At 40.1% G+C, this 27,462-nt stretch overlaps 1 protein-coding gene across 1 annotated transcript in view; it reads right to left on the minus strand.

Annotated features, from left to right (window-relative positions):
- Positions 1–1,134: 1,134 nt before the first annotated feature.
- Positions 1,135–27,462, minus strand: part of SAMD5 (sterile alpha motif domain containing 5) — a 51,642-nt gene continuing 25,314 nt past the window's right edge. Inside the window, exon 2 of the mRNA XM_036871721.1 lies at positions 1,135–1,569. Within this exon, the coding sequence (XP_036727616.1) occupies positions 1,507–1,569 (63 nt within the window). The 3' untranslated portion in view covers positions 1,135–1,506. The remainder of the gene's footprint in view (positions 1,570–27,462) is intronic.

A 27,462-nucleotide genomic window follows, 5' to 3' on the forward strand; every position in this document is an offset into this window, starting at 1 on the left:
AAGACTCACTTGGAAAAAAAAAATGATGAAAGGTTGATTGGCGTATAATTCTTACAAAACTGCAAGCAGTTTTTTTTTAAACATGTAGTTTAAAAGACAACGTATACATGCTTTTAGAGCTTAATTTCCTTGCATTTGTAGGTAAGAATGAGACTGACTTTACCCGATGTCTAAATTAATCTCTAGAAGTAGCTAAACTATGTCAACCTCAGATTTTTAAAGCAGTATTGTGATTAAAATAGCCCTTGGAGACCTTAACTGCCTACCCATTCCCCTACGCACCAGGAATAAATGAATGTACATCTATCTCTTTTTCTCCGAGGGTTCCCTACTCTTGAGCATTACAATGTGATGTAAGCTTCAATCTCTTTTGTACTTCTAAGTAGTGCAGGGAAGATTCTGGAATACAGTACTGCCTAGCTGCTCTCAGAAGCTGTCTGACCGTGGAGCTTGCTGCATGTCTGGATCTCTTTTGATGATCTCCTTTTAACTAAGTTTTGGGTCCGGTCAACATGACTGCATTTTCTAAGCAGAAAAGAAAACTGCCAACATCCAAAGGCATAAACAATAGGAATTAGAAGAACTCCGGATTCATCTTAATTTCTTCCTCCCACCTCCTTCTACTCTCCTTTTTGGCTGTGGTTATACAGTGCTCTTAATGTCCACTGCCACGGCCCACCTCTCTGCCCCACCTCCAAAGGCCTGAAATCAGAATCTGGGGAGGGAATCTGGGCCATGGCAGTGTCCAGGGCTGAGGAAAACTGGCCATCCAGTCACACAGCTGGCCCTTGCTCAGTGTACATCAGAGTAAGACACAGGTCCTAACACTCAACTTCAGCCAGATGAAACTTAAAAAGAGAAGTTACAAAAAAGTTTCTTCCTTTGCAGATGTTCCTGAATTTGTCACCTTTATCATTGTACCTACATATGAAATAACTATATAAAGCACTTTAAAATAAGAATTCCTTCACCAAACTATTCTATAGAGAATTATATAAAATACTTAACCTATGAAAGCAGCCCTACATAAAGTGAAAAAGTATGTTAAAATACAAAATTAAAATGACTATTCTCAAGTTAAAGGCTAATTTGGAAATGATGTAATTTCTAGCTATTGCCAGAAATCTTTTTGTCTTGTATTACCACTTAAAATTAGTCAGTACCCAAATGCCTTAGCCAACCTCACTTATTTTCAGCAAGAACTCTTAGTACCGAGGGCAGAATCCCAAAATATGTAGAAGACTGTATCTCACAATGGTATGTCTTTAAAAAATGAACTCAGTACTTCTTTATGTGTGATATTTCACTGCCTTTTGTCTAGCTATTATAAGTTCGTTACCCAGTGTACTAAGTTGATTATTCCAGAATTTTTCCAAGCAAAAAGTTAGGCTGATGAGTATTTCCAGGGTCATCATCCATTTCCCTTTTTGAAAGAAGGTTCTAAATATGCCCTTTTCCAGTCTTCAGGCACCTCATCAGTCCTCCACGAGTTCTCAAAAATGATATCTAGCGGTTCTGTGATGACTTCGGCCAATTCATTAAGAACTCTAGGATGCCAGCCATTGGGACCTGTGGATTTGAACATATCGGGGTTATTTAAGTTCTCCTTTACCCATTCTTCCCCTAGTCCATCATGGATTCCTGCTCCAATTTTTAAGTCATACTTGTCCCTTTCTAGTTACCACATGGACTTTTGAAAACTAGCTTTCAGTCTCTGCTTTTTATCTACCAATTTTCTCTTTGAAGCTAATAAGAGAAAAATGTATTTTATTCTTCTCAAGCCTCTGTTTTGTTTAAAAAAAAAAAAGGTCTACTTCTCTTTCATGTTTCTTATAAGAAAAGGAAAGTTAAAAAACAATAAATAAATAAAAGTATATCTTGTAATAGTTTGCCTTCCTAAATCACATCACTGAATTCTACATTCTGTCAGCCTTAGTCATAGGTAACAGTCAACATACTGCAAAACATTTCAAAGGCTACCTAGCTCGTGCTCAGAGGGTACATATCTATCCAGCTTGTCTGTGCAAGTGTTAATTCAAAATGTACCTTCCAAAATAAAAAAAGATTCACAATCATCTTTAATCATGATTTGTATGCACATAACTTTTTCACATAGGCATTTAAAAAGCATAGTTGTGCATGAGCTGGAAAGAGATGAAGAAGGATTTCTTACAAAGCAGTAACCTAGTTGAATTCATCTGCTATTGTGTGGTCATCTGCACCAGTGTTCTGGGATTGATATTACACTAATTATCTCCAAGCTCTGATCGGTGTTGACAGTTTTAACCCCTTCGTGGTCACCATGATTCCTCCAAAATTGAAAGACAGCAACAGATTACAGTTTCCTGCCCATCTGTCATAGTTATGCCCTGGGCCTAGAATCCCTTGACAGAACGAGAATGGACAAAGGAGAAGAAGGAAAAAAAAAAGAGTGCAAAGGAAGAATGAGGATGCCTGGGTCTCTCCTATGATTTTTGATATGACAGGCAGGCTGTGCTGCTTGGATTCAACGATTTTCTTGTTGTTGTTTTTTAACTGGAAAAGCTTTTGGAAAAGGTTGAATCAATTTTGCTCTCTTTTGTTTTTGTTTTGTTTTGTTTTTCTAGTCTATATCTGTCCAGTGGTACCCCCAGTTTTATCTCTTGCAAAAAAAAATCATATTGCAGGCATTATTAAGACTTTTAAGAAACAATTCTGCATATTTCTCTAGGGCATAATAATTTGTTTTAGCATGTGCCATCTTCACCCTTGCTCAAACCTGCCCATGGCAATATGTTAACTAATATGTCATCATTAATTACTTTGGGTAATATCATCCGGCAGTTGCATCTAAATGTATAGGAAGTATTACTAGCCATGCTCAGGAAGTTTCTTTCTCCAGAAAATCAATCTGTTTTCAGGCCTTTTTCGCCACTGTAAGACCAAGTAATAATATCTTACTACTCACTAATATATTCACAGTCACTCAGATAAACCCATACCCAAGCCAATCAATGCCTCTATGAAAACCAAACTCCTGTTATAAACTATGTAAAAGTAATGTTCAATCTGTCTTGACAAACTAAGCTTTTTTTTTTTTTTTTAGGGGGGAGTGATCAAAGTTACCTTAACACGAAGAAGGCAAAACTGTTTCATTTTTAATGCTCTAATGAATGAATGAATGAAAAAGCATTGCAACAGAAATTGTATTTGCTATAGAGTGCAAGATAACTTGCTATTTCTATCTGAAAAACCAGAAAGAGCCTCAGGTTACAGCATTAGGGTTACTAAGACCTCAGGAAGACTACAGCTGAATTCTGAAGGGGTCACAAAGGAAGGAGGCAGCATACTGAGGACATTCTTATTAAAATGATTCTCAGATGTCTGCACCGCAACTGATAGGCTCTGCCTGAAGTCAGCAAGATGACCTTGTCTACTGTTAAAGGTCGTTTTATTCCAGGAACCTGTGCAAATAAAGAAAATGCCTTTGTACAGACTATCATCTAGTAAACGGGCAGACACCCTCCACCTTAAACTTATCTAAAGATGTGGACCACGAAGTCATTCACAAATCTAGCATCAACCTAACAGCCTCGGAAACCTCTTTTGTCTTTGGTTCAACAAAAACAAATCGCATTCATTAAACAAGCCCAGCCCTGCAATTTGCTACTTTTCATTCTTTGTGGGGAGGAGGTGGGAGGCAAACAGGATTTCCACAGTTGGGTCATGGAGAATTTCAAGATGTGAGAGCAGTCGCAGAGAACAGTAATTAGCTGAGCACATGTTGCTTCATGATCATAGGAAACGTGAGTAATTTCCATGCTAGGAAGGCTCCTTGGAGCTCTGGCGCCTGGCATGCATTGTGACATCCCAGATCCTGTTCCTTACAGACCGCAGTCGTCAAGCCGAATAGAAATGAACAGATGTTTACAACTCTGACCAGCTTTAAGGAGATAACTGCTAGAAATACGTCTTTGGGGCAAACAAGCGATGCCAGTCTAGCCTCATTTCACAGAGCTGCTCCTACCACCTCACATTTTTTCCTTTCATTTTCCCCCCCTAAATAATCCAGCATACTCCTACAAAGAAAAAAGCCCTTTCTTCACTCCACCAAGAAAAATAACAATCTGTTTATATGCGTTTACAGCCTTCTTTGGATATGACTAGGCTGACTTAACAAATCATGAAAGGAATTGCCTCAAATCTGGTCCTTTCTCAAAATTCATGAAAGTCAACCCCTGGACCAATAAATAGCAAGTTATATTTTTGGTTCTACTAATGCTCCTGAAGTTTTCCTGTTTTTAAAGTTTGTAAAAATTGAATGCCAGCGGTTTGTAATATGCCAAATTATTATCTATGTCTAAGGAAACATTACTAAAAGGTTTATACTCTGGTTTGGCCTAATTCTTCCCCGACCTGCCTTTGAGCCCACTCTCAGTTCCTACATCAGGGCCATACAAACCTAATTCTTGGGCTGAACTGTGACTTTCTCAGTTTTATTTGCTCTAAGCTCTTATGGGGGATGGGAGGGGTACAGAGACAGTCCTTCATTTCACAGATATTTGGCAATTCTAATCTGTGTTAGAGTTCCAATCTGAGAAACAGAGGGGGTGGGCAGGGGTGCAGAAAAAGTTATTTAAGGAATAAAGAAACTATTATCCTGTGGTTAAAAATTAAGTGTTATGAGATTATGTTATTTTTTTTTTTCTCAGTTGATTATTCTGATTTGTAACTGGCTTCCAGTCTGTTGCTCTTTTCAGCTTGTGATTTTCCCCCTAATTAAAAGGCAATCAGAGTTATATGCAGGCTAAACCATTTAGAAGTTACTTCTCTATTGCGATATTAGTTTAAAGGATGTAGCTCCATCGCAGATGTAGAACCAATAAATTCTCCACATGTGGTGGCTGAGATAAAAAAAATAAAACTGGTGACTGTACAATAATAGGCCATGCAATTTCCTTACGGCGGGGGGGAGAGGGACGACTCTCTCATAGGAAAAAATTAATAAAGCACAATGGTGCTAATGTTGCCTTCTCTCCTCCTGGATGGCACAAGGCACATGAATCTGAACCTTTGGGTGGCTGGTGATAAGACAAGATTTTTTTTGCCACATAAGTTTCTCAACATTCAGCCACGTCACACTACTTATTGTTATGGAACCATGGAAGGTTGGTAATTTGATAAGAGACCGGGGGAGGTGGGTGGGTGTAAATACAACCTCATTTTAGCTGTAAATTTCTCCAAAGGCAGAAACCACATTTTACACTTCTTTCTATCTGCCTCGGGAATATTAGAGAGATAGGAGTACAGTTTCCTTTGCCTACACAGCAGAGAATAAAATAGCAATATGTTCACTAAACCCATCTGCATCTTCACGGTCATCTTTCAGTTCCTCGGAAGGCCTCTGGGGGGACGCCTCAGGCTGCCTCCCAGCCCCCAGTAGGCTGGAGGATGCAATGTTATGTTACACAATGAGCGGGCATATATGTCCTTTTTTCTACAGGAGTCTTACAGGGTAGGTTTCCAGGGATTCTATAGACTAGAAAAATGTTTGGCCTGCTCCAGAATGATCCACGTATATTTTCTTTTTCTGACTTTAAACACAAATACCCAGACGCATTATAAACCATTCTGTACAACTATCCTGCCTCCATCTATGGTGTGTACTTGGTAAGTACTGATTTACTATCTAACTCCTGAAACAAATTAAACAGGTTATAATAAACTGCGCGGCTTCTCGCCACCTTCTCTGGACCCACAAGAGTTCTAAGCTTCACTCAGGACTGAATCTGCAGGTTTTAAGCAAATAGAAAGTATACTGGAGAGGATGGAAATTTGCCTACCCCTTATTATTCAGAAAACCCTCAGGAACAAATTCAGAGGTTAAAAGACAAAAGCGTCTTTATTTATGCTCTCCTCAGGGCATTCACCGATTTTATAATTTTTCCAACTGAATAGCTATGTAAATTCCCGATTTCTTACAAGCACTTTGTTATAGTCTTCGTTGACATATTCTGAATATGCTAAATTCCCCCCACACGGAGGACAGCCCACAGGGCTGCGGTCGGCAAGTGGCAGCAAACGCCAGGAGACCACGCTTCAGAGGCCTGGGACCTCCTCGCTGCCCAGAGTTGGGTCATGTCTTATCTCTACCAGGAAAAAATGATCAGGAGTTTAACCGTTGGGAATTCTGAATTCTTCTTTCAACAATTTTATAATAATTAACAGCTGATCACAACATGAAACTGGGACCAGGTCACCACACTTTCAAGAAGTTTAATAGTACTGTTAAGGAGGTAAAATAGTAGCTGGAGGGGACAGTGCTTTTAAGAACAAAGAGGGATTCTGAGCATGTTTACAGATGGAGTGGAAGGAATCCATGGAGAGAGACCAAATGCAAGAAAATAAAGGCATAATTATGGACCATAATTATGACTAGGGCCAAGAGTAGATACCCAGAGGAGGGATTAGTCTTAGAGGGGAGAGGGGCAATTCCTCATCAGAAACAGGGAAAGAAGAACAGATCGGCAAAGATGTCAACACACTTGGAGATGAAGGAGAGAGCGAGGGAGGTAGCTCGTGTGCAACGGACTTGCAGTTCTCAGGAACGACCTAGCCAAGGTCATCTGCAGAAGGGGAGGTGAGAGGAGCAAGGGTACAGTTTTAAGGTGCCCAGAGGCGGTTAAGGGGGGCCTGAACTGGGACATGAAATCAGTCTGACAGCTGCAAGAGGGCAGATTCAGCTGGGCTGGACTGCATAGAATTACAGTGAAATGAGCTTTTAGAGTTTTTCTGTATTATGCTTCAAAGTCTCCAAATACTACCCAAAATAGTGATCAAGACACAGGCCTGGAAATGCGCAATGGAAGTCCAGAACAGAAATAATGATAAATGCTACAGTATGTTGTATATGAGTGTTCTGTCTTCCAGTAAAGCTCTTTAAGGCATATTTGATATGCCTTTGAATGAAACAGTGCCGTTGAGGACTAGCTTGGTCTGTTTGGGCTGCTATAACAGAATACCACAGACGGGGTGGATTATAAACAACAGAATTATTTCTCACACTTCTGGAAGCTGGGAAGTCCAAGGTCAAGGTGCCCACAGGGTCAGTGTCTGGTGAGCCCGTCTTCCTGGTTCACAGACACCATATTCTCACTGGGTTCTCACAAGGAAGAAGGGGCAAGAGAGCTCTTAGGCCTCTTTTATAAGGGCATCAATCCCTTCCTGAGGCCTTTACTCTCATAATCTAATCACCTCCCAAAGGCCCCGCCCCCAAATACCATCACATTGGGGATTAGGTTTCAACATATGAATTTTGAGAAGACATAGACATTCAGTCTATAGCATCATCTGTCTCTAACCAGGCTCCCTGGCTACCCATTTAAGGGTTTCTCACCTCTCTGTCCCTCCCTCTCTCCTTCTCTCTCATCTACCTACTCAACAGTAAAATCATCCTTTATTATGTACTAATGGTGCTTGAAACCGCCATTAACACTAACCTACTAACTCTGATTACAATTATCACCAATGTAATTGCCATCAACTGTAGGTTTATAGTACATATTACAATTATTACTACCTGCCTACCCCGCCAACAGTAAACAGCTACGAACAGTAACTGAGCGACCTTCTTCTGTGCCAGGCACTGTGCTAAGGACACAGTATATTTAAACATAATCTCCTTTACTTCTTACCACAAGCCAGCATGATGGCTATCATGGACTCAGTTTTACACATGGGGAATCTGAGGCTTTAAAGTGTAGATAGCCTGAGAGGGTCAAAGAGCTCATCAGTGGCAGAGCAGTCCTGTCCCACAGCAATGCCCAACCTTGTAAAAGTATGTCTGCACTCCCCATCATTTTTGTTTTTATTTATTTATTTATTTATTTATTTTGGTCCATGCAGCATGCGGGACTTCCTTGACCAGGGATGGAACTTGTGCGCCCTTCAGTGGAAACGCAGAGTCCTAACCACTGGACTGCCAGGGAATTCCCCCCATCATTTTTGACTGTGAATGTATAGTAGTTAAACAGTATCCTCCAAAATTCACATCCACCTGAAACCTCAGAATGTGAATTTGGAAATACAGCCTTTGCAGATGGTTTAAACTCTGGAGATGAAATCATCCTGGATTTAGGGTGGGCCCTAGATGCAGTCACTGGTGTTCTTTTAAGAAGAGGAGAAGACACAGACACACACCGAGAAGAAGGCCATGTGAAGACAGAGGCAAAGAGCGGAGTGATGCAGCTACAAGCCCAGTAATGCCAGGAACCACCAGAAACTGGGAGGGGCAAGGAAGATTCTCCCTTCGGGCCCTTAGAGGGAGTATGGCCCCCCCAAACTGTGATTTCATATTTCCGGACTCCAGAACTGTGAGAGAGTAAACGTCTGTTGCTTGAAGCCACTCAGTTTGTGGTACTTTGTACAGCAGCGCTCATAAACTAATATGGAATCCTTTCACAGAAATACCTAATTTCTCAAATGCTCTTGGGAGTATTTTTAATCACTCCATCGTTTTTAGCAATACATGCAAATGTGATTTTAGGCAAAAGGTATTTTATTTTTATTCAGGATACAAAATGTTGTGCATAATGCTTACTTAGATATATTTAATGTCATTCAAAATATACAAGAAAATTTTAACTTCGTCCTATTAAATAAATGATGCAAACTGTTATATGATTGTAAAAAATACATTAACAACTATATGCTGTGTTTATGCATCCTCCTTGTATATTACGATGCAGACTGAGATTTAACTATTTCCCACAGCATCAAAAATAGAAAATAATCAGCAGTTGGGATGATTGTTTTCATTTTGCTTGATGTCCACTAGTTAATTTACTTGAATATTTATGATTTCCTTTAAGTTGCAAGACCAGAGGGAAGGTTACAGTGACTATTTGTAAGCATTTCTCTACAAATAACACGCTATATACGTGGACATTTTTATTTCCAATAAGTTAAAATTGAATGTAAACACCAGTATTTTTCTGTTTTGATATCAGTTATTAAAGAATGTGAGTTTAATGTGCAATGTAAGCATATCTGAACTCTAATGAAGCTTTCATTTTACAGAGGAAAATATTTAAATAATTTTCATTGATATACTTAAAGATATATAATGAAACAGTTACTATTCCCAACCTGGAAAACTTTCTTGACTCTTTTGACAGCTCAGAAACCTCCAGCTGGATAACATGGCAGTTTCTATATTAGCAGTTCTCAAACATTTGTTTCCAGGAGCAAACTGCATTTTTAAAAAACACTGAAGATTCCAAAGAGCTTTTGTTTATATGTGCTATAATTATCGACATTTACCATATTTGAAACTGCAACTGAGAAATGTTTAAAATATTTATTTAATTCATTTAAAAATTAAAATAGTACATGTATCACGTTAACATAACATTTTTATTAAAAATAAATATATTTCCCCCAAAATTAATAATAAGCATGACGTTGTTTTACATTTTTGCATATCTCTTTAATGGCTAGTTTTATAGGCTACTGAGTTCTCATATCTTCCACACTTGAACTGTGACAATATGTTGTTTTATTTGAAATAGATGAAGAAAATCTGTGCCATTAGAAAAAGGAAAATATTTTAATAGCTTTTTAAGATAGATAATTGTAGATATTCTTTTGCTACCATGCCAAAATTTGACAACATATAGATTCTTGTCAGTTACCATGTGAAATCTGAAACCGTATCAATGAACTTTTTGTACTCCATCAACTACATGAAAATCTTTGGTCTGTCTTCTACTATTAACAGATCTCTTGTCAAACGTGATTTGGCAACATCATGCATTAATCATTTGGAAAATATTAGGTTCCTAAGTTACGCAGATCTTCTAAATGTTAACACGTATCATCATTCAATATCAAAAAAGTAACATTTGTTACTATCACCACCCAGCTCATCCAAAAAGCCTTCAAGTCTTGGGAAACTGTCAGGCTCACTGTGGCAGACACAAGTTTTTTTTTAATGTAATTTTTACTTGAATATTCAAATTTTATCATTAACAAATATTATCCATTACTTTTCTTGAAATATTAGGTTCACTTTACTCACTTTCAAGAAATTTAGCTGCCGGGACTTCCCTGGCAGTCCAGTGGTTAAGACTCTGGGCTTCTAATGCAGTGGGTGCGGGTTCGATCTCTGGTTGGGGAACTAAGATCCCATGTACCACGCAGCGTGGGCAAAAATAAAATAAAATGAATATTAAAAAAGAAAGAAATTTAGCTGCCAAATACCCAGTAAGTAACCACAGTTTGTTCCTCAGTTGTTCTTCTAAAGCAAAATGCTGTTCCATGACTAAAGCAGCTAGTTCAGCTAGTAACTTAACAGCAGAAGTGGCTGGTGACGAGACAAGGTTCACATGCACTTCCATGTGCAACAGAAGTCTTTGTGAGTAGTTCTCATTTCGTCACACGAATATTAAAAAAAAATGTACTCAAAGGTTGAGAATTTAATAAACTTACTAATTTCTACTGCTTCATCAAGGATATTTTAAGGAAAACAGCTATTTTTTGGCATGTGTGCAGGTGATGAATGCCATAAGCACTGATGCAGTTTGATGCCACTGCCTTGATTGGCACTAATGTGCCAGCATTTTTACCCACTGTGGCTTTTGTGCTACCAATGCAAATGTCCACAACGTGAAAAAGGCAAATAATGTTATAGTATTGTTATGAAATAACTATTACCTCAAAGACCCCTGGGACCCCCAAGGATCTGTGGACCACACTTTGAGAACCACTGTCTAAACCACTTCTAGATGGTACAGGCCACAAAATCAGCACCAGTAGATCTCAGACCAACTCATCAGTCTGGAATATAATTCTGCCCTTTGAAATGATAACTCTTTCCTAAGGATCGCTCGGTATTTACCCTCCTGGCTCCCCACCTGCCTCAGCCCCATGAAACTAGAAAGTCTGTAGCCTTCCTGCCATGAAGCTGAGTTGACTTTCCTCCTGTGGGGAGAGGGTTTGCAAAGGTAGCTGGGCTGGCTGGGGGTGGAAATGCTTCTCGGAGGGACAGTGCTTGCCAGCTTTGACGAAAGCAAGAGCTTTTCACGTGACTTGGGCAATTCTGATCAAAAATAACCCGTGGTCTCTTGGCGTCCAGTCCCAGACCCCTGAACACTGAAGCGTGGCCTCCACTGGGCCTTAACCTCACCTGCCAAATTGGAATGGGCAGGGAAGCAAGACAACTGTCATAATCCTTTTTAGCAATTCCTTGGAAAGCACATTTGCATGTATAGTGGCAGCCAGAGTGAAGCACTACCCAGGGGATCTGTGCTGTTTTCCATCACTCTACCTCTTCTCTGGTTTTGGCAGGGGAAAAGAGGGACATTTTTAAATGTCTCAAGAAAGCCACAAGCTCTGATGCCATCATTCTGAGTCTTAAGGACCATCAGCTAATTGCTTTAAAGAAACAATACTGGGCTTCCCTGGTGGTGCAGTGGTTAAGAATCTGCCTGCCAATGCAGGGGACACGGGTTCGACCCCTGGCCCGGGAAGATCCCACATGCCACCGAGAAACTAAGCCAGTGTGCCACAACTACTGAGCCTGTGCTCTAGAGCCCGCGAGCCACAACTACTGAGCCCATGTGCCACAACTACCGAAGCCCATGCGCCTAGAGCCCGTGCTCCACAACAAGAGAAGCCACCGCAATGAGAAGCCCGCGCACCGCAAGGAAGAGTAGCCCCCGCTCGCCGCAACTAGAGAAAGCCCGTGCACAGCAACGAAGACCCAACGCAGCCAAAAACAAAAAAAATTAAATTAAATTAAAAAAAGAAAGAAACAGTACTTATGAAGTCATCTGAATAATCCTCAAGATGCTGGCCTTGTCCAAATAAACTCTGAAGACATGTAAATGGGTTACCTGAAGCAGCAAAATATGTAAATAGGACTGAGTTCCATCATACACTGAAGGTCCTTACCACACACACACTTGCTGTTGTGAAGTGACACTTCTAGAAGGTTTGGGAGCAAAACCCAAATCGCAGGCCTTCACACGGTTACACAAGGTAGCCTAATGTCACTGTGTCCAGAGTGAGCCCAGGGTGGCTCTTTGTGTGTGTGTGTGTGTGTGTGTGTGTGTGTGTGAGAGAGAGAGAGAGAGAGAGAGAGAGAGAGAAAGACAGAGAGAGGGAGAGACAGAGAGACACTGAGGGTTGGGGTGGGGAATGGAGAACACCTGGGTCTACCTCCTCAAACCAAACCAGCCTAACCTCCAGGTATTGCTCAGCAGTCAGCACATCCCTTCCTGCCAGGACAGAAGTGAAAGCCCCTGGGGGGAAGCAGTGCAGGGCTAGAGACCCATGCTCAGACTCTGGAAGGAAACCCCAGGTGTACTACTTCCTGGATGGGTGGCCTTGGGCACATTACTTAACCTAACTGCTCTGTGCTTCAGTTTCCCATCTGAAATGGGAACAACAGTGGTACCATTTCAGAGAGCTGTTATGAGGATTAAACGAGCTAATATTTGCAAGACTGTTTAGAACAGTATCTGGCATGGTGTAAGCCTATATAAGTGGATGTTTCTTCTAAAACGTACCCCATAAAAGGCATGGAATTCTATTTCATCATTCAATCACCGAGTGATATAAACCCACCCTTAAGGAGGCACAGATACTTAGGCACATCTTCAGAACAAAAACATAATGGATGTGCGGCAACATTATTAAGTTAGTCATCCACAAATGTTATTAGAATAAATCATGAATAATGTGTATGCTTTAAGCACTGTCTAGCCATTAAGTTTGAAAAATTTCATTTAGCTTTGTGAAGCACGCCCTATAGAACATAACTGCCATAGCAGTGGTTCTCAGCTTGTTCAAGCATAAAGACCCCTTTAATTGTTTTAAAACGTAAGTCACACCCTCCGCCACAGGGCATGTGTGTGAGTGCATGCATCCACACACACACACACGCACAAAAGAGAGTAACTTCACTATTAAATTCTTCTTACTTTCCTACCACTCTTTGAGAAAAATTGTTGCTTTAAAAGTGACCAAGAATGTAAGAATACCTTCAAATAAATGTATATGAAACATATTATTTATGTACAGATCCACTGAGGATAGTTGGTACCCAAGTAGGTTCCAACTGTTTTTTTTTTGGCTGCACCGAGCAGCTTGCGGGATCTCAGTTCCCCAACCAGGGATTGAACCAGGGATTCCATGGCTGTGAAAGCACAGAATCCTAACCAGTAGGCCACCAGGAAACTTGGTTCCAAGACTCCTGTATTAATTCCTCAGGGGTCTGGGTTTCTCAGATTAGAAGTCGCTTTCACAGAGTAATGGAATCATCAGAAGCTACGATCGTGTTCTTGAAGAAATTCAAATATATTAAAATAAAAGTTGATTAACCAAGTGAAAGTCAAACCCCAGGATCCCGACTTTAATCTAACACCGAGTGGTCACTCCAGGCTTGCATTGGTTAGCATATGGCAGGCAAGAAGTATTTCAGTACATCTGAATACAGCAGTATTCCAAGAAGCTAAAGGCCAACATTTTTTATGACTTAAATCAGAATAGCTTGCTTTCCTCTCCACACAGTCTTTCACAGTTGAGCCTCACAATTTTTCACTGTTTACTCCTTCAGGAATCTGACCCTCTGCAGCAAAGATGTCAAACAGAGAAACAGATAATCCCATGCAGTTTCTACAGGAAACATGCCTGGTTCCAGAGATAATAGAAAGGACCCAAATTTCCTGGAACTAAAACAGATCCATGGAAACATCCCCAGGCAAAAACAGAGCAGCTCAGTGGACTGGACATTTTTCAGACAATTCAAAACTAGGATTACAAGAGATTTTAGAAACTCCCTACTGTTGATAGGACTTTCCTCTGTATGACATGGAACGCAATCCCAAGAGCTGACTTTTTGTCCCTCAGACAAAATAGTATTTAAAATAGGTATAAACGTCTGCTGAAATTACGTTTAGGAACAAGTCCTTCAGTTATTTTCTTCTGTGCTTCTCATTCCCTTTGAGAGCAAATGTAAAACAACCTCTCACATAATTGCATTTTGCTATCACTTTAAAGGCAGAGTTGTTTTTATTTTAGGACATAATGTGCAAAATCATGTTATTTGACACTACATTATATTCACAGATCATGCAAGCTAAATAAAGACACCTTGCTGATTTCTTAATATGGATTCAGCTAAGATTAGTTATGCATCTGCCACCTTAACATTCAGATTGGGGGGAAGAAAAGCCTTGGTTAAAAATCACACTTGCATTGGAAGCACTTATAATTTCATGGTTCATTTAAGAGCATCACAATCAAGAATTTAATTATGTCAAAAAAAAGAACGGTATCTTTTTAACAACCAGAAGTGCATCCCCCTCAATTTCTCTCCTCCCCCGCCACCAAAGCGGGTCATTCTTCTTAACCTTTATGGGCTTGCTTTCTGACCTAGGAAATAACGAGTGTGATTAGATGATCTTAAGATACCCTCTGGTTCTATCATGCCGTGATTTTAAGATTTCTAGGGAATAGTCTGATGAGGAGGCAAAGGGGAAACAGAGCCAAGATGCTATGGGAACTTGGTCAATTCAGTTCCTAAACAAGGCAGTATTTCCCATGATGCAGACACACATCCCACTGGGCGCTGTCAGTGGACTGGCAACTCAAAGCTACCACAGAACAGCAGTTTCACCAAAACCTCAACTCCACATTAACATTTAAACATCTGCCTACACACTTTATTTAATCCATTCTATTGTTAATGCAAGGATCCCTATGACACCTGTTAAAAAACAAAATATTCAACTGAGTATTGGCTTTTAAAACAAATAAATAAAAACAAAACAAGTAAACATTTGCCTAACAATATGCTATTCAACAAATCACTGAACCTCAAAAAAAAAAAGAAAAAAAGAAAAAACATGGATTCCTCCCAACTAAGGTCTGTGTCACACCATCAGAATGGACAGAGAACTAATGACAGGAAACTAATCTCTGTAGGGGGGAAGGGGAAAGTCTTATTTTTGGATCAGCAAATCTAACAATAACTTCCAGGTTGAGTAACAAAGTGTTTATGCTTTGCAAGTTTCTATAAGTGCATAGCATAATCCTTTACACCGCTGAATTACTTAAATAATTCACTCTGGTGGTGGATAATGTTCTGATTGGTTCAATTAAATGAAGGTTTGACTGGTTCCCCCAAACAGAGACTGAGACAAAAGCTTAGGTGCAGGTCGTTTATTTGGGAATGTGATCCCAGAGAGCAGAAGTAGGGGCCAGGGAGAGTGAAATAAAGAAGGGAAAGCCAACACAAGGATGCATCTGGAGTTGGCCACTCAGTGACGTGATGTTCAATTCTGTAAGACCTTCAGGGGAACCTTAGGAAATGCATCTCAGAACCATGCATGTGAAAGAAGAAAGGAGGAACATTTAGACCTCATCTTCTATTACCCACTTGTCAAGGTTTTCCTGGTGGGTGGCAATTTTTCTGCACTTTGTATTTTCACACGGTGAGAGCCTAGTCAGCTCCCATAGAAGTGAATTACAAAATCAAAGAAGCTCCTGGCTGTAAAGCAAGAAGCGCAGGCTTGAGCCAATGAGCCATTAGGCTACACTTATGTGCTACCTGTTTAAGCCTGTGCAGAAGTGTTCACTCAGCAGTGGGTGGAATAAGAAACAAGGCTAAGGTGATTTGAACTGGTGCACACAAGCATCAGGCATGTGTATGAGTCAGGATGGGCCAGTTATGCCACAGTAACAAATGACCCCACGATTTCAATGGCTTACAACAACAAAGGTTTAATTTTTACTCATGCTACAAATCCAAGGTGGGTCTGCTATGGTTCTGGGCCATTTTCTTCACTCCAGGACCAAAACTGACACATCAGTCTCCATCAGAAAACATAGCCAGTCATTGTGACTTGAGGGAAAATATTAAATTTGTGAACTATGCACAGTTTTATAAAGCTTCTGCCTGGAAGAGGTCCACATCACTTCTACTCACCTTTCATTGACCAAAACATGCCATCTGCCTATTCTTAGTTTGAAGGGCTGGAATATATAATCCTCCTGCAGGGAGGGGTAATGTAGGAAGAGTGATTTGGAGTACAGTAATACAGCCTGTTACTCTATACTTTCATTTTCATGGCAGAAAAGCCAAGGGTAGGAGGAACAATTAACTTAAAGGAATCCTGTGAAAGTTATTTCATAGCACCATTTTTCTTTGGGCACATGGCAACCAATATTTAGGAATATTAAGTCTCAATCAAAGAAGGCAAATCCTTTTCCAGTGAGAAAAAGAAAGCATGGGGGATACCTCATGGGGAAGGTTAAGAAACCATCTACTTCCTGTTTTGTGAATTTCTTCATTTTATAGATGTTCAAATGATTTTAAGAAATCCCAAATGAAGTGACTCCTGAGGAAGTTAATGACAGACCTGGGACTAGGCTTCAGTTCTCTGTATTTCCACTCCAGGACAGAGTTGATAGAAAACATTTGTCATCATTTTGCGTTCAAATTACCTGAAAAGTACATACATTTTACAGAAAATATCTGTTTCTTTTATAAAGTTAACAACCTAATGTAACAATGAAACAGTTTAAAATAGCGAGGTGAGCACTACACTGACGAGACAAAAGTCAATTTAATTTGTTAATAAATTAAAGGAAGCATGTTACAGTTAGAGCATTTGATTTACCAGCCTGCTGACCAGAGAGATATCGAGTTCTTTGTACAAACTTAAGAACCATCAGAATTTTGTCAGATGAAACAACCAAGAGGGAAGAGGGAAGAGGTTAGACGAGCCTCATTTAAATAAAGGGAGTCCCTATTTGTGAGAGGAAACTGTAACCTCCAAGCCTTTACCTAATTTGATCTGCCTTCGAGGCCAATGATGAAAGCGTGGCAAACTATTCCATCCGTTTACTCACTGAATCCGTTTTTCCTGAGCGCCCATCCTGCGCACAGCGCAGTTCTAGGCACTGAGCTGACAGTAAAGAGCAAGGCAGCAATGTCCCTCCCCTCACGGAGTGTACACTTTGGGGAGGGGGTTGGGGGGGGTGCAGAGAATAAACAATTAGACATGTAAATAACCAACATAACTTCACATTAGGGTAGGTCTTTAAAGACAGTAAAACAGTGGTTTGATGGTGAGAGGTGGGATGTCGATCTGTAAGTGGTGGTCTCTCTGAGCAGGCATCATGTAAGAGAATTATGACACTATTTATGTAAAATCACAACCCGGTTGTTAGTAACAATCAGCAACATTATCCTTTAAGGGCTATTGTTACTCTAGTAAGATCTTTGAATGGATTTTACCCCCTGTACTTTCCCTCCACTTCCCATTCCCCACTAAATCTCTCTTTTAATTGCCCATTACTACATTTTTTCTTGTTTTATTTATTAAATACACTTTTATGATTACAGACAATTTAAAAATGAAGCTATTTTATATCCCCATTACCCAAATTAAGTTGCCTTTTAAGTATTTTCTATACATCATGAAGCCTTTGGAAGAAAACTCATCCTCCCTCCTCACCACCCTCAGTTACCCCCTCTTCTCCTACCTGCATTTAATTCTTACTGTAGAAAGATTTCTTACCTTTCAAGTCTGTATTTGGGCAAAAATACAGGTTCTGCTAAACAAAAACTTCCTTTCTTACCTGTCCTGGGCAGAAACACGTACAAGAGGCAGAATTCTAAGAATGGCCCCAGTGACTCTTGCCTTTGTCCAAGTCCCTGCCCTTTGAGTAAGGTTGAAACCCATGAATACACGATGTCACTCCCATGATTAGGTTACACTGTATGACAAAAGGCAGATTCTTCAGGTTGGCTTAATCTAATCCTAGTCATTTAAAAGCATAGTGCTTCTCTGGCTAGAAGACAGGAAGACAGAGAAATTGCGAGTATGAGAAGGACTTGGCTCACCACTGCTGGTTTAAAGATGGCAGGGCTACAGGAGAAGGAATGCAGTCAGTCTCCAGACACCCACTGCTAACAGCCAGCAAAGATTTGGGAACCTCGAATCTACAGCTGTGAGTGGAGTCCTAACCACTGGACGGCCAGGGAATTTCCTGCAAGGAACTGGATTCTCCCAACAACTTACCACCTTAGTAGCAGATTCTCCCCCAAATCCTCCAGATAAGAGCCCAAGCTGGCTGATACCTTGACTTTGGCCTTATAAGACCCTGAGCAGAGAACCCAGCCAACTTGCCCAGAGTGTTGACTTACAGAACTGTGAGATAACCAATGGGTATTATTTTTAGCCATTAGGTTGGTAGGAATTTGTCATGTAGCAAGAGAAAACTAATACAACATGTAACCAGATTTATCAACTGAGTGTTCTATTGTTAAGCAGCTAAATAACGACTCTTTCCCACCTTCAGAATATGCACCATTAATTCTAATGAAACGAGGGGAATTGTCTGGGAGAAAAGGGGGAGGAGGGTCAGTGATGGAAAAGTAGGACCCAATGTGAGACAGACTAATGGCAAACACTGTATCATTTACCCTGCCCGGTTGCAGTGTCACATGTGCTGGGCCACCAACTACAGTACTCTAAAGGAAGGAAAGAGGCAGAACAGCTAGGATAAACTAAAATGTGCCACGGCACAAAGTGACAGGAAACTGGGTACAACCAACTGATTTTCTTGTCAATTCTTAGTACATGGGGTGGGGGAGAGAGGGGAGATGACGAAATTGCTTAAACGATGTCATGCCTTTCTGGCATTTTTCCAATTATAAATTCACAGGATTATATGCAGAGTTCAGAAGTATTTACATATTGCAGCAGAGGAAACACTGTGTGTTCACCTGATGCCCCTTCCTTTTCCTTGGCACAAAGGAAGGCTACCATTTCAGGCTACCCTACAAATATGTTGGAAAAACAATGGAGTTCTGGCAAATGGGATGTAAGCAGAAATAACAGAAGTCATTTCCAGGCCACCCTCTTCAAAAATATCGTGAACCAATCTGAAGTTCTCTTGTCCCTGAAGAGGCCACCTGTTGAGGGAGCCTGGATCTCTGAGTCACTGCATGGAAGAGAGCCTCCACCAAGGTACACTGGACTTTGTTGGAGCCAGAAATAAGTATCTGTTAAGGTTTTCAGATTTGGGGCGGGGGGAGGGTAATATTCTTATTACAGCACAGCTTAATAATATTCACTTATCCTAAATAATACAAATATATTTTCTCCTTGGATTTAATTTAACAGGTTTAGACAGAATCTCTTTATCTTAGGCTTTTTCTTGATTTAGTGTAACACCCAAGCATTACACAAGGACATTAACACAGGAATTTGAATATCAAATTTAATTACTGTTACAAGACACTCACATTCCGACACATCTGATATTTACACTGGATAATTTCTGTCTTACATAAAACTACAATGAGGAGCACACGTATACATGCAAATTTATACATATACATGTAATTATTAAAAATAGGAATAATGACAAACTCCTTCCTGCAATGCCAGTTTAAAGTATACTTAACCTTGTGGAGACTTATTTATGCAATAACAAGACTTTTAAAATAAAACTAGTGTAAAAAAAAAAAAAAGTACACTTAACCTTAACCACATCTCCATCCCCCACTACCCCCCCCCAACCCCAGCCTCAGAAGATGGGCCCAGCGCTCTGATCTTTTCAGCCTAATGTAAGCAATCAATGTCAGCCTGGAACAAAGACAAGTTTAAAGTGAAAACTAGCATTTGTTTAGCAGGCAGAAGGACTCACAATGAGAAGTCAAATTATTTTTCCTGAACATTCAGAAAAGGTGTTAACCATTTATAAACCAGGAGGCAGAAGTGAATATACCAGGCCTTCTAACCCAATCACCCATTTTGCCATTTACTTGAAATGAATTTCAAAAGACCTAAGAAGAGACAAAGGGCTAACACGTATTCCTTTAATGTACGAGATTATAATTAACCCAAAGTCTGTTTCAAATTTACTGTTATCTATTAAAGAGTAAATAATTTTACAGCCCTCTAATACAGCTCTTAAGCTTTAAATCACTGACCATAACTAATAAGCAGCTTAATAGCAAGAATACCCTAAACAGAGCCACAGACCGCAATTTCACTGAGCATAAATCATCATCATTTTTAATGCAAAGGCAACAGCAAATCTCTGTAATTACTGGGTGCATTTTGAATCACTTTTATTATTACTGCACTGGCCCCATTAAAAATCCAGAACACTGAACTGCATGGAATATAAAATTGGAATTATGATACCCTACAAACTCGAATTGAAATCCATAAATTTTCTGCTAGTATTCAGAATTATTTTGTTGCCAAAGAATTTCAGCTATTCAGAAATAATTTTGAAAGCGTTTGCTTTGTCTAGAGCAATAAGTAAGAGCATTTTACACTGCCAAATTGGGGGAGTTGATTTCGGAGCAAAACTATGTGGATGGTTTCTTAAGCACTCAGGATTTTACATTTCTAAAGCAAACCATAATATGCAAAAAGAAAAACAGAACAGAAAAATCAAATAGAATCTACCATCCACGAAAGGATATTAAATGGTGCATCCCTTTCCAAATCACTTCCATAGCCCCCCCCACCCTGCCCAATGGGATGTGATGGGGGCTACAAGAGACCCGGCAACACCAGCATCAATCTCCTTACTACAAATGACCAGGGGGTGTCAGGACATTTACAAAAAGGTGATAACGACAACACTGTTATTTGCGTGCATATGAGCAAGGAACACAGGATCGGCCACCAAGACACTGGGAAGGATGGTGATACTATGAATATAACTTTAATAGCTAATGATCTAATAACTCCCTCTTAAATATATGCCGTAAATGCTGGAGTTCACATGAATATATGTATCTGTGTAGATACAGTATTTACTATTTACATCACATGGCTGAGTATGCAGTGTAATCATTCTATTAACATTAAATTTCCTATATACTAACGCCTACTAATTTGCCTGATGTCCACAATAGACGTTACAGCCCTGAAAGACCAACAATTTTCTTTCAATGAGGTTGTGCCACCATAGAAAGCCTTTTTATAAATTATATGCGCTATAATTTTCTATTCACAGCGTACTGGCATCTGAAGGGCCTTAATCTCCTTTGAGTATCTCATTTTTGAATATACTTTTCTACTACCTTTCAAAAGAGAGGATCTTGCTCTCCCTTGAACAGTCCTTTCCCACTGCTTGTATGTGTTTGCTTATATCTTATTACATTCTCCTGGAATGCCTCCGCTCCTCCTCCTGACTCACATCTAAACCTGACTCCAATTCCATCCTTTATGTTATAAATTCCCAGATCACCCCATCCTGAAGAATTCATTCTCCTTATTCTAAACTCTTACATTCATTTAGCAGCCATCCTGCTTTCCCATCTTTGCTGCCTTAAGCTATGCATTTCACATTTCACAAATTTCTGTCTTTTCTTATCAACTGTAAGTTCATCAACAGAAACTATGCCTTAGTGCTGAAGTATTTTTAAAAATTGTCCATAATTCTCAACACTCAAGAGTTCCATAATTTTAGGACTAGACGTTCTTTCTCAAGTTATTTAGACCTAAATATTGTATATTCTGGTCATTATATCCGATTTGGCTCCAAGCAAATCAAACACACAAATGGCAGAACAAATGGCAAAAATTTTTTTTAAATTAAAATTTTCTCACTTCTAGATAAGTTCAACTAAGTTCTATAACTCTGACCTTGCTCTCACTAGAACTTTCTCCAGAGGAGTGAACAGAGGATGTTCTCGTTTGAAACCATAAAAATGTTTCTAGATGTCAAAATGTATACATGTGTTTAAGCAAATCAATGCACGTCAGGCCAAATGACACAGCTTTCAAATAGAGAAAATAATTCTGCAGCCAGAAGGAATGTGACTTCAAATCTTGATTTTGTCATTCCACAAGCTTGGGATGTTGATTCAGTGGTTTAGAAAACCGGGATGGGAAAGTAGGGTTAGAATGACACGGATCAGTGATTCTCAAACCACTGAATTACCCAGCCTGCTGTGTGTTTGTTATCTGACTCTTAGTCCTTGCCCTAACTGTTCATTCAGACAAGCTCCTTTTAACTCTGTTTAGGAATTCCTTATGAGATTTTTGCTTCAAAAAAGGCACTATAGGGCTTCCCTGGTGGCGCAGTGGTTAAGAATCCACCTGCCAATGCAGGGGACATGGGTTCAAGCCCTGGTTCAGGAAGATCCCCCATGCTGCAGAGCAACTAAGGTCATGCGACACAACTACTCAAGCCCGCGAGCTACAACTACTGAGCCTGTGCGCCTAGAGCCCGTGCTCCGCAACAAGAGAAACCACCGCAGTGAGATGCTCGCGCACCGCAGCAAACAGTAGCCCCTGCTCGCCGCAACTAGAGAAAGCCCATGCACGGCAACGAAGACCCAACGCAGCCAAAAATAAATAAATTAATTTTTTTTAAAAAGTACTATATGAAAAAAAATTGAAAACCCCAGTTCTTTCACCTCTGACGTGGCATGTCTCTACAAATGCTTTCATTTAATATAGAAGAAAACGCAGGCTGGAAAGGCTAAAGGGCTCACCTCCCTCAGGACCCCAAACTAAAGTAGCCAATGGCAGAGCAGGGATTGGACCCCCATATTCCACTTGTGGTCATTCTGCTGCATTCTAGGTGTAGCAGGCCATCTCCACACTGTGGCAGGAGGTGACCTGCCCTCCCCCACCCCTCGTTGTGGTCCAGGTTGAGAACTTGCACTGGGGCTTGTGATGGTTAATTTTCTGTGTCAGTGTGGCTTGGCAATGGTGCCCCAAAACAGTCTAGATGTTGCTGTGAAGATATTTCTTAGATGTGTTTAACACTAGACAATAGAGTAAAGCAGCTTTTCTTGTACAATGTCGGTGGGTCTCATCCAATCAGGTGAAAGCCTTAAGAGAAAAGCCTGAAGCCCCCAAGAACGAAGAAATTCTGCCTTCAGACTGACTTTGGACTCAAGACCATAACATCAATTCTTCCCTGAGTCTCCAGCCTGCCCTGCAGATTTCGACACACCAGTGCCCACAATCACATGAGCCAATTTCTTAAAATAAATCATTCTCACTCCCTCCTTCTCTCTCTCTCTACACACACACACACACACACACCCCACACGCACACACCCTATCGATTCTGATCCTCTAATACAGGATACTCACCCTGCTGGATTTGCAGTAAGTCTCTCACTGTCTTCTGCCACCACTGAGCTTCCTGTGTATCCTGTCTTGCAATCCTGTTGTCTATCTTCCTGATCTCAGCCTGAAAGCTTTGCCTGATCTCTAAAATGTTCCCTTTGCTTGATCACAGGCAGGTATACCATGAAGTAGAAGCCTCGAGGCTTCTTACCTGGGCTTTTCCCAGGCCTTTTACCTAATTGTGTATTTAGTTTCTTAAAAAGGGTCCTCTCAGTTTGATAAACCTCATCTCCAAAAGACCTCGCTCCACCCCTTGGTTCCATGGCTGTGTGGGCCTGGGTCCCTATGTTGGAGTCTGAGCTCTGAACTTGCCTGCCTCGCCTCTGGCAGTGCTGCGGGACTCCTACCCTGCCCAAGGCCTGACCATTCCTGGGACCAGGCTGCATGGCAGGTGTGTAGAATCTCAGCTCAGAAGAACTTAAGTTAACCTTGACTATCCAAAATCTTCGAAGTAACTCTAATAATAAGGCCTCCTCAGTGGAGTGCTGTTAATATTTAATAACCGGCTCCCCAGGGGGAAAAAAATGTATATATACATACATACACGTTCATAAATATATTATAAATTTTACTGATATAAATGATGTGTAGCACACAATTTACAAAAAGGTAAACTCTGTAATACCCCTTATTGTAATTCCATCATACCCAATTGATTCTCACAGAATGCTTCTGTTGATTTGGGCTGAACTCTTGTACTGGAAGCCAACCCATATTATAAGAGTCTAGTTCTGACATGAATGTTGGTTGCTATGTTTGTTTAAATTAATGAGCAAGATGAAAATGGCAGCAAGTGTCCTCTTGGTGCACATTCCATTGAGTGCCAAGCACTAGGCATGGTGTCCGGCCTTGGGGCTGAAGAAGTAAATAAGACATGGGCCTGCCTTCACATCTTACGGAACGAAAAAGACTTAAAACAGCAATTATCCTGCTAATCATCTAAGATTACAATTAAATACTGTAATTTCAGGCAGAATATTTTAAATGCTGAGCCAAATTCACTTCTACAATTTACATAATCATAACTGACTATTATGACTTGAGTGTAGATTTCATGTGGACTGGACTTTATTCACATAAACAAGATTAAAGTGTTTTTTCTAAAACATTAGAACAAAAATTAATTGAGAGTTTTAGAGCCTAAAGAACCTCTTTGATCTCCAAAATTGAAAAGGAAAAAAAACTATTATTTTTAAATCCTTGAAAGTTCAAATGTCCTGGGGTAATTGAAATACATATTCTGGTTTTGTTATAGAGATTTCTCAAGCCAGAAGGGATCTACAGTAGGAAAAAAGGCATATGTTTTATAAACAGAACACTGTTTAACGTGCCATAGTCATGACAGTAGTTTACGATTTTAAATAAGGCTAATTCTGAAAGTAGGTCAAGTTCAGAGGGTAACTTGGATTAACCTGGATCTCTGTAACACAATTTGGTAGTTCTAAGAATAACAGATTAAGACATCTGATGACAGAAATTGCAAAGAAGGCTGATTATGCAAAATGCCCAGGGCTCAGAACCCAGGACTTTTCTCCCAGTGTTTGGGAAATAGTGGCCTGGCCATGCATCTCACTAGTTCCTTAACTCCACCCCAAGCCACTCTGCACCCCAGCTCTCTGCCTTTTAGTTGCTGATTCTTAGCGTTTACAGCCAAACCTCTGTAAAGTTTGCTTCTCACTGGTTGTTCTGCTTATTAAATTAATTTCACAATCCTCAACAATCACCACAAAGATTTAAAACACAAAACAAAGCAAAAATAAAAACTACAAGCCAGCTGTGGTTGAGAAGGCGGGGGTAGGAGCTGGATGGCATGTCTCCAGGATGCCAGCTAAAGGAAGGAGTGGGCTGGCCCCAGAGGGCACCGTGGGCTGCTTCACTTTGCACTTCTCTGCAGAAGGAAATGAGAACTGACATACCCTATCACTCATAAAAAGCTCTCTGCACCTGTCTCCTGCACACTGCCCACAGGCCCTGCTCCAAGGTAAATGCCAACAAGAAAAATGTGCACGTGTGTGCACACACGTGGCTACAACACGGTAGTAACTAACCATATCGCCAAAAAACATTCCCCCACTAATATTGAAGTGATTCCTGTCCAGGTCCCATCTGTTTATAGTATAAAAGCGAAGTTTATACTGAGCCCGCGCGGCTGGAGCCTGTGCTCCGCAGCAAGAGAGGCCGCGATAGTGAGAGGCCCGCGCACCGCAATGAAGAGTGGTCCCTGCTTGCCGCAACTAGAGAAAGCCCTCGCACAGAAACGAAGACCCAACACAGCCATAAATAAATATATATATAAAAAAAAGACTTTCTCTCTATTAAAAAAAAAAAAAGCGAAGGTTAATTATTACTAAAGAGAAATCCCCACAAACAACAAATATTTCCGTTCCTGTGGCAGAACCTCTTAATATGTTCGCTGGATAGCTCTGCTTGTAGTTTTGGGGTTTTTTTTAAAGCAGAACCTAAATATTAGAAAAGTACCGTCACCATATGTAGTAAAGACTAATCCACTTTAAAGAAAAAAGAAAGGTCACCAAAAGAAAAGATGCTGAAGCATCCCAACTGTTGACAATATTTTTAAATGTCCTTTCAACCCGTCTCTAAAACTAACAAACCTTTCCTACTAACTTTATTCTTTTAAACATGCAATACAAACCTTAAGTATCTCAGTTATCATTTGTATTGTATAAACTGGGCAACCTCTGAAAGAATTATTTTATGATAATATTCAAAACAGCCATATATTACAAAGTATTTATAAGTGCCTGACTCATTTTTATTGGATATTTCAAAATGTTCTAAAACAAGTATAGGACTAGCAAAATAAGTGGTATGAAAAGCATTAATAATAAACTGCTTTACTCAAGGTGGGAAGAAGTAGGCAGAAAGTACAAAAGGTCCAAGAAAATCACTACTGATGAGTTTATTCAGCATTTTCTACGAGTGCCACCCTTCCTTTATGCAAACCTCCTGGAAGGCTTCCTATGACATTATCTGTAATGAAATAATAATGGTGTCCAATTGTTTTGTGTATCTTAACAACACAAAGAAATAACTTATTTGTATCTATACCCCATAAGACAATTAAAGTTTATACTATTAACAGAATCCAATGTTCAATTCTAGAAGATAAATCCACCTAAGTTACATCTAAATTGGTATTCCTCAAATTGTTGGATTAAGGCCAAGGAAAGTTATTTTTCAATAATACTATAGTGTACACAAGAATAAGAAGGACATTTATTTAATAAGGGTATCAGAACAATATTTACGATATTTTTAAAATATATAAAACATATAAAAATTATTTCTGCTATTTATATAAATATGGCTACAAAGACTAATATTTTGCTATAGTTCTATTGCTAACATGCCTATGAATAGATCCACCATTTTCATCTTTAATAGCAGCTAACATTGAATACATATTAGATTAGTTAACTTTCTGAGTGCTATGTACCAAGCACTGTGCTAAATGCTTGATCTACATTTTCTCCTTTAACCTTTCAGAACAATCCTATGAGGTAGGAAGCATTATCTTTGATTTATAGATAAGGAAAGAGTGGCAGAGAAAGATTCAGCCATCTGCCTGAGGTCACACAGATCAAAAAATGATGGAGTCCAGTACACCTGACTTGACTCATCTCATCAACTATACTGTTTAGCACTTGCTTAGTTAGTGATTCTCTAGTAAATGTCATACAACTATGCTCTGGATTTATGTTCATCCTGTCCAAACTTACTTAAAACTATTATAATATGGACTGCTTCTGGATTTGGTAGAGACTGAGCACTTCGGAAGGGATCACTTTCACTAGGCAACAATCGAGTTCCATCAGCTTCTGAGCAACTAGCCACTTAGTCTTAGATCAAGCTTAGATCCCAACCACATGTGACACAAATTGCCTTAAATCCCAACAGTATGACTTCCTGTCAGGTGGTAGAGCACGGATGTAACTTCTTAGGTCAGTGTTATGGGTTGAACTGTGTCCCGTCCAAAATTCACGTGTTGTAGTCCTAACCCCCGGTATTCCAGAATGTGACTGTACTGGAGATAGGGCCTTTAAGAGGTAATTACGGTATAATAAGGTCATATGGGTGGGCCTTCATCCAATAGGACTGACTGGTGTCCTTATAAGAAGAGGAGATTAGAAGATTAGGACACAGACAACAAACAGAGAGGAGACCATGTGAGAACCCAGTGAGAAGATGGCCATCTGCAAGCCAAGGAGAGAGTCCTCAGAATGAAACCAGCCCTGACCACACCTTGATCTTGGACTTCCAGCCTCCAGAACTGTGA

Source organism: Balaenoptera musculus, chromosome 12 (assembly GCF_009873245.2).
Source record: "Balaenoptera musculus isolate JJ_BM4_2016_0621 chromosome 12, mBalMus1.pri.v3, whole genome shotgun sequence".
NCBI lineage: Eukaryota > Metazoa > Chordata > Mammalia > Artiodactyla > Balaenopteridae > Balaenoptera > Balaenoptera musculus.